Here is an 8,558-nt window from a genome sequence, read left to right on the forward strand (position 1 = left end):
GGGGGAGGTGGGACCACCACCCCCCCTCCACCCTTGCCCCGGGAGCATCTCCCCGACAGCTTTTCCTTCCCCGCCGCGCCTCTGTTTGCAGATGTGAAGTGGACGGACTTCACGCAGGGTGTGCTGGTGCCGGAGAGACCCCCGGAGCCCGACTGCAAGAGCCGCGGCCAGGGTGAGCCTCGGGGACCCCCCTACCAGGAGCCAGGCCCCCTCTGACACCCCTTAACCATTTCCCCTTGTCTTCCTTTGAAGAGCGATGCAGGTGCAAAAAGACAAAGCCAACGCTGTCCACCTACCTGGCCAAGAACTACAGCTACAGTAAGTGTACGGGGGGGGGAAATGCTTCACTGTGCCCATCCCGGCGAGTTAGGCAGCTCCGTGTGGATGCTGCACCCACACCAGGCCCCCTCCAGCAAGTGCAGGGTGAGGACACCGCTCCAACCGCAGCCTTTCCAAGTGGGTTTTTGCCAGAGGGCAAGAGCCGTCCTCTTCCAAAACCCACCGCTGGTGCGCACCTCGTGCAGGCAGGAGCAGTTGTTGCGTGGATGATGGTGTGTTTCTGATAAAAGCAGTGAGTGAAATGTCGGTGGTGTGCACTGGGATCAACAGGTCGCCCTGCAGAAACTTGCTTCTGTAAAAGTGGCTCTAGTAAATGCAATTGCAACTAACGTGAGCATGACCATGTGCTGCTGGGCCAGCTCTTGTTGTCATCCAGCAGGTGGAATAAACAGAGGTTTATCACCTAGATAAAACTTGTAAATGTGAAGGAAGCTGAAGCAAGGTGAAAAGTTACTACTTACAAATGCGTATATTCTTTTACTTACTAGCCAGAGTTCCATCTGGTGCGGAATTGTCAGAGTTTAATTGCATTCGGTGACAATTTGCACCAGTCAGCCGAGGAGTTGGCCGACAGTTTTATGATATGATGCATGACATATTGGCGGTATAAGGGGCATGGTTTCGTGGTGGTTTTGGCAGTATTAGGTTGATGGTTGGACTCGGTGGTCTTAAAGGTCCCTTCCAACCCAGACAATTCTATGATTCTATGATTCTAAGTATTAGATTTTCTTCCCTCCTGGCTCCCCCACCTCTGGTTTTCTGATGCTGGGAGTCAGGAAGAAGTCAAATTAAGATTAGATAAATACCAGATTAAATATCTGTAATGTCAATAGAAACCCACTATTAACTCTGAACTTAACATGCAGTCTCGTGGTCTTTTGTACTTTATGGGCTTTTTCTGAGGTGAAAGTTGTTTCTTCAAGGGGTGTATTCAGTTCTTATGCAATAGGGTTATTATATCCAGTCAATTCCTATTTGTCTGATATCAAATGAAAGTAAGCGTGTAGCTATTTGCTTCTTTCTTAATATAGGGAAAAAAAAAAATCCAAACTCCAGTTTGGTGGGAATAATCAGCCTAAACACCTAACTTTGGTAATCATACACTTTTTTTGTCATGGCATTTTGGTGCATTTATGTCATATATTCTTTTTATATAGTTCCTTAATCCATCTCAGTACAACATAGTTATATATTCAGGTGGAACAATGAACTTCCACAACTGTCTGAAATATATGAAAAAGCAGTGATATAAAATGACTCTTCCAAAATGAAATGCAGGTGTTAGCCGTACAAATTCTGATTCCAGGGACTTCATTGGGAGTGTTGCTCAAATAAAAACTGTAGGCTGGGGTCCAAAATGTAATTCCATTGGATTTGTGAAATCAAGATTTTGTTTTTGAAAGGTAGATTTTTGTTCAGTCTCCTATGAAATAAATAGACATGTTCATATGGAAAATGAATTGAGAGACAAGACAAGGCAGAACTAGTTGCAAATACAACCATTTTTTTTTTTCTGAAATCCTTTAAAATAATATTTACAGGCAAATTGTATTTCTAGCTGGTCAAAACTTGGTTTAAGTCAGACTTGAGAAGGGATTGTGAGTCTCTGAAACTGAAATCCCTCATGTGTTTTATGGCTGTTACACATGTCCTGATAAAGTCAGCATGTGAATCCCAGACTGCATTAAAATTCCCGGTCTCCTGTGAAGATGATTCCAAACATTTGTAGGTCCATTTGAAGGCTTTGCTGAAGGCTAATCGCCCCGTGGTACATACATCCACTGCTCATGCTTCTTTCACTGAAGACTTTTGTTACGGTTTAATAATTGCACTCTTCCTATTTTTACATTTCCTAGAGACAAAGCCCTTCGTGTAAAAATTGTGCCTCTTTTCTCTGATTTGGTACTTCTCACAAGAGAGGGTGGGTGAAACGCTGCAGTGGTAGGTACTGCCAGGGTTTGCAGGTGCAAAGTTAGCCAGGGATCATCCTCAGAGCAATCTAGACGCTTTCACCTTCTTGCATCCGTGCAGGCATGAGGTTTTCCTCAATAAAAGGTAAAAATATGAACGTTTGTTTATTCATCGTCAGAAGAAGCCATTTCAGAGTCTATTTTATATGAGGATCTTGCTATTGGTGGATAATCCAAGGTCAAAAGATGAAAAAAAGTATAAACCAAGTAAATCAGGGCAGTCCTAAGCCTCTTAGGTTTTGACTACTTGTTTCAAATCTCCCCTTCTTTCTTATATTTAAGAAAAGACTTTAGTTCCTGGCTGCAACCTACAGGGAAATTATGCGAGGGGCTGTTCAAGTCTGAGTCAAAGGAGCTGTTTGTGTGTGCAATTCCAGGCGAGATCGCTTGGCCTGATCTGGCAGAGATTTAAGCACATGTTTAATTTCACAGTTGTCAACAGTCCTACTGAAAAACGAATTGGGATCAGGCCTCTGTTATTCTAAGCCACTGTACGTGCCCACACATGAAGAAGTAGTTCTTGCTTCACAGCCGAAACAACAGCTTTCAATTTAATACATTTTATTTAATTTTGAGACATGTTTAAATTTCTAAGACCTTTTGTTGTTCTCATGCCTCTCTTTTTCTAATTGCAGTCATTCATGCTAAAGTAAAAAGCGTAGAAAGAGGGAACTGCAACGAGATAACGACGGTGGTTGAAGTCAAAGACATACTCAAGTCTTCGACACCAATTCCTCTGTCTCAAGTGCCTCTTCTTACAAATTCCTCCTGCCAGTGTCCACCTCTCCAACCCAAGCAGGATGTCCTCATCATGTGCTATGAATGGCGCTCAAGGTGAGCCCTGGTGACGTGGTGCAGAAAAGTGTTATAGTTAGCTGGGATGGACGGGAAGGAGGACCAGCACAGCTCCCTTCCTCCTCATGAGCATGTTTTGCTGATAAGTTTTCTTAGGATAATTCACACATACACCTACATGTTTCAATTACCTTCGTGATTAACTTTTTCCACTTGATCAGCCTCAGCTCTGTGCCACGTTGTGGTGTTTACAAAACCTGGCACATACGTGGAACGTGAACTCTGGTGGCATTAGGTGCTGACAGTATATTGCTTAATGCATCGTGCAGCAGTTCAGGCATCTCCATCTGTTGGAGAGTGTTTTTCCAGGGCCGCTTTCCATAGGTATGAGCTTCTTTGTATGCTGCAAGCCTGATGGTGGCTGTAGATGGTGGTCCTTGTTGTCAGGATGACATGGAAGGCATAGTTCTGCCTCACTGAGCCCAGGGGAGGGGACAGGAGATGATACACATCTCCTGTCCACGGAGCTGCTGGAGACAGAGCAAGGACTTTGCCGCTGGCCTATCTGTACTTCAGACTGGTGCCATCAGTGAGATGTTTCTGATCCCACAGCTGTACCGGCATCGGCCAAAGCTGCAGCCATAGGAGCTCTGGCTCCCGGATGGTAGATAAAAAGTAAATACTCTCAGAGCAGCTTGCCAGCCCTGCTGTATGATTAAAAGACAAAACAAAACTAACTTTACCAGACCTTTCATCTGGCAGTCAGCCTAGCCCCAGGCATGGAAGGAAATCCAGCACGTTGGTCTGGAGGGGAGGGAGTGATGAATCACAGCTCCCTTTTCTCTCTGGGTTCTTGAGGCAGAAGGGGATATCCCATCCCCGTGAGCACCCCAAGCGTACCAGTAGCAACAGACACCCACAGGACAGGTTGTGGGGTGGTAGGCACGTGTGGCTCTGTGCTGTGGGTCAGCGTTAAGGCTGTTCGTAAAATGTGCAGGCTGCTTTTGCGTACGGAGATATGGCTGTTAATTGAACATCTGCACTTGTAAAGAACGTAGAATATCTTCGTGCAGAACTTGATGGGCCATATCCATATTTTCAAGGAGTTTTATGTTGATATTTTAAAAGCATTTTATAGGTGTTTCTAAAAGTTGCCATCTGATACCTTTTTACCTTGTTTTATTTTTTTTGTGTGTGTGTATGAGCTAACAGGCACAGTATTTTATTATTATACAGCACCTTGCCACTCCAGATCTGGAGTTATTTCACAAAGATTAGTTTAGAGCCTTCTACTTGTGTTAGTCATTTTAGGGATACATGCTCTGAGTCACGCAGAAGGACCGTGACCAACATTGCGATCGAGGAGCTCTGAGCTGCAGAGCTTTGTTGGAGAGGACCCTCAGGAGGCTGTCAGGGTGTGGAGATTCCAAAAGTGAAAGATTGCAATCTGCTCTTCTGCATTACTGTGGAAAAACACAACATTCACTAAGTAGTTTGTAATGGTTTTTAAAGGTCACTGAGGTTTTTTATTTTCATATAGTGTACTAAAATGGATTTGAAAAAGAAACATAAACTATTATATGTGTTTCCTGTTCAACTCAGTGGCAGGCGAACAGAAGGTTTTGAATTACAGTAGCTTTTTAAAATGTCAGAGGCAAAACGGGTGGAAGCTGTAGCTCCACAGAAGTCAAGGGCAAAACACCCATTGCCGATCAGCAGGGTGAGGGTCTCACTCGGTAGTTTGACCTGAACAGAGGCTGCATCAGGTGTGTACCGCGTTGTGGTTTCATTCATCATGATGTGGGTTTAGCTTCAATCCTGTATGTTAATTCTCTAATCTCTGCTCAGAAAGGAGATGTGTATCATATTGATCTTGATTCTCGAGGGCTTGCACCCACAGTAGTCCTTTTATGTTTGGGCAAAGTGGATGCAGAGTGGGTAACGGCTAAGAGTGGCAGCGTTTTGTACTCTTTTTGACCTGGTATGAGTGGCAATTGTTGTTCATGGAAGCTGGAGAGTCAGGTCCTGCTCTGCTGTGTGACCCTCACCCACCAGCAAAGTGCTGTGATCGGATAATGCATTAACATTTGTCAGCTGAGCTGCATTAACTGGTGCATGTGAAACAGTTTTGTTGTTTTTTTTTTAATTCAGAAATAAAATACATTAATTTAAACTACTCTTCTGCACACACACACACAAACATATAGTGGGAATTAGTAAAAATATATATACATATACATTTCAACAGTTTAATTGAATGTTACCCAACCCGTCACATTTGGTAACAGTGATCCAGAAAGGACAATTTTCCCCTGCAAAATAGCTGCAAGTTAGGACAAAGGGCTCTAAATGCTTTCTCAATACTAGCCATGTGCTGCAGTTTTGGCTGTAAAATCTGATTTCTTTTGGAAACTATGTTCTGTTTTTACAGAGTTTCGCACAGAATTTCAGAAGGAGCAGCAGAAGCATTTAGAAATCCATTAGAAAGCATTTAGGGATAGAGAAAAATATTTTTGTCCTGTTGCCCCATACACAGAAACAGTCAGTACTGGTACCTGCTGGTGCATTTCAGCCTCAGTCTGTGTTAAATCATCTGGAATGACATCTCAGGAATCAAACCCAGAAATACCTGTAACTTGTATTTATTTCTTAATTTTCAGGTTGATGCTTCTTGATGGATGTCTAGTTGAAAAATGGAAGGATCAACTAAACAAAAGATTTAAGGTAAATACAACCAGAGAAAAGAATGCTGTTCTTGAAAAAAAAGTTAAACACCTTTGTTCTACTTCAGCATTGAATAACTTGTTTGACTTTCAGATATCCGTAACATCTCTGGGTATTATTATTTTCACTTCAACATTTTCGTACCCCATAACTATATACAAGTGTAAGTGAAAATTTGAAAACTTTAGTCTTGCGTTTTAGGGTCTCTAAAATTTTATTTCTATTTTATCCCCAAACTGTCCCTAAATTGGATGGTTAGGTGATCTTTGTGTGAACTCTGGCTTATTACAATAATGACTCGGGGAATTCCTTTCCTGTCACTACTAAGGTGAGTGACTGTCGGACAGGCGATACACAGATGAGTATATAGTCTGCATTGGGTAAGAAAGCAAGTTAACATCCACTGCAGCGGATAAATGGGCTTCACTGCATTAAAGTTTGCAGGCCTGAGACCCAGATTCTCACCAGCTGCATCGCACTAAAGACACGCTGAAAGTATTGGGCATCCCCTCACTGGTTTCAGGGAACGTTGGATGGAAAAGTCTATACTATAGGGACCTGGGAGGCAGGAGCAGCAGATGGCCCTGCTTCTTGGGGCTTCAGGAGAGCACTTGCTATCACTCCTGCTTGTAGACTCCTTTTTATAATGGAAAGAAAGGGTGTATCAAGACAGTGTCTGACTCTTCCTCACACTTTTAGACATGGAAGAAAATTATTTCTGCAATTCAGGAAAGGGTTCAGAGCATTAAGGACATGCGTGTGTGTTTATTTTAATTATGGGCTGATTGGCAATTGACAGAGAGGAGGGAAAAAAATGCACGTTTCCAACAGTAGAAGCTTTTAGATTACAGACCAGCTTCTTGCAGGAAATTGTTTTTGATACTTTCATCATTCCCTTTTCTCCTCACTTACTCATGTAAAACCTATGTGTGGAAAAGAAAACATCCTTTAAGTCTTTAAAAAATAAATATATTGCAATTGCAGATGATACCATGTGGGATTTAGGAGAATACTGACATATGACTCAGACTCTTGACGTCCCTTAGCTGTCAACTTAATGGCCTGTTACTGGCACACAGTGTGTTTTAGTGGCCTCCTCACACTGTTTTGTGTCTCAAAACATCTCTAATTGTGTCTTGAAACCTGTTTGGATGTTCATTTCCAGACTGTAAAATAGATGCATGACTGCCAAAAACAAATAGTTCTCAAACACGTGTCATTCCCTCTGATACTAATAGTTTCATAAATTAAATCCTCATTTAAACATGTTTGAGTGGGACACACATAAATGCCTGATGATAGTTTTGCTTTATAAAGATGCGTATGGTGACCCTGACTACGCAAATGTGGGAGTACGGAGCTAGGTTTCACAGTAGCTTCATTTTAATGCCCACCATTCATCTCTGAAGACTTGCATCCAACTTTTATCTTGAATTACTACTTAAAATTAATATTTTGAGCTGTCTAGGGACCACAGAAGACATCTGTTAACATAACCACAACATGGCTGAGCTCTTGTCTAGCCAGGACAAGAGTTTGAGTAGCAGCAGGGTCAGTGCAAAGACACTAGTAAGAGTGAAGTTGGATAACACTTCTCTTGCTCTGATCACTGAGCAAAGTCCCTGCCTGTGGGATTTTCAGAAGAGAAAGTTCATTAGTAGAGGGGAAAGCTGAGACCCCTTCCAGGTTCTATTATGTACCTGGCTTTCCAAGTATTTCTGTTCTTAGAGGTGAAAGATTGCAGCCTTTGCTGCAGTGTTGTGGATCTCTCCATACTTTGGACCACCTAACGACTTATCCTCACTGTAAAAACCTGTTTTCTAACCGCTGCCCTTTGGGGTTTGGAAATCTGACAGCTATTCTCTTTGGTGGGCTTATTGATCAAATTGCATTTCAAAATTTCTCAGGGATGTCGCTGAATAAAGCTGCAGGTGCGTTATTCACAACTGTCCCTTTGCATCTCCTAACGCTCTGTGATTTCAGCGGTCACCTCCATTGTCTGTCCATAGCATAAGCTCTTTTGTGCATGACATATGCCCAGTCCTCTCCACCCCAGGGAAAAGCAGAACCAGAAGGTGAATAACCACCTTCCCTTGTAGCTTTGTGTTTAAATACGTAGTTGTGAAAGGATTGCCTGCTTTCCGCAGGCTTTTCTGGGGAAAAGTCAAGTAGCACGTTCAGGAAGACAGCAGAGAATGGGTTTGCAAAGGAGCCCCGGTGTGCAGACCCGGTCTTTTTGATGGCATGGTGCCAGCTCCCCTGGGTTGCTGAAAAGGCGTGAGATATGCACTTGCGTGCAGCATGCACACAAGATGTGCAGTTGTCATTTTCATCAACCGTGGAAATTCCCCCACCCAAGACAAGGTTTCCCCTGCAGGCAGCTGTGACACGCTGAGCTCAACGGCCCTGCAGGATAGAGCACGAAACCGTGAAGAGCAGCGCTACTGTCAAAGGTTCAGGAAAGCTTTGATTAAGATGTAATAATTAGTTATGGCGATGTCTTTCTGTAACTCGGCCTCTTTGTCTTCTGCGTTTCCACAGAGGTGGGAACAGAGACTGCAAGAACAAAAGCTGCGAACAGCCCGGAGTAAGAACCAGAATTCAGGACGCAGTGGTCGGAGTGGAGCCCCGAAACCATCAACCAAGAACACCAACCCGCTGGTCAGTGGCCCCAAAAAGGCCGCTAAACTAAGAAATGGTCAGAAAGAAATCAACCCTAAAAAAGTATGA

General features: G+C 43.3%; 1 protein-coding gene across 1 annotated transcript in view; it reads left to right on the forward strand.

Annotated features, from left to right (window-relative positions):
• Positions 1–8,558, forward strand: part of SFRP4 (secreted frizzled-related protein 4) — a 24,910-nt gene extending 16,352 nt beyond the window's left edge. Inside the window, exons 2-6 of the mRNA XM_009880076.1 lie at positions 92–172; positions 253–318; positions 2,945–3,143; positions 5,765–5,828; positions 8,370–8,558. Coding sequence (XP_009878378.1) covers positions 92–172; positions 253–318; positions 2,945–3,143; positions 5,765–5,828; positions 8,370–8,558 — 599 coding nt within the window. The remainder of the gene's footprint in view (positions 1–91; positions 173–252; positions 319–2,944; positions 3,144–5,764; positions 5,829–8,369) is intronic.

The sequence above is a fragment of the Charadrius vociferus genome, unplaced genomic scaffold, assembly GCF_000708025.1.
Source record: "Charadrius vociferus isolate BGI_N301 unplaced genomic scaffold, ASM70802v2 scaffold760, whole genome shotgun sequence".
Lineage (NCBI taxonomy): Eukaryota > Metazoa > Chordata > Aves > Charadriiformes > Charadriidae > Charadrius > Charadrius vociferus.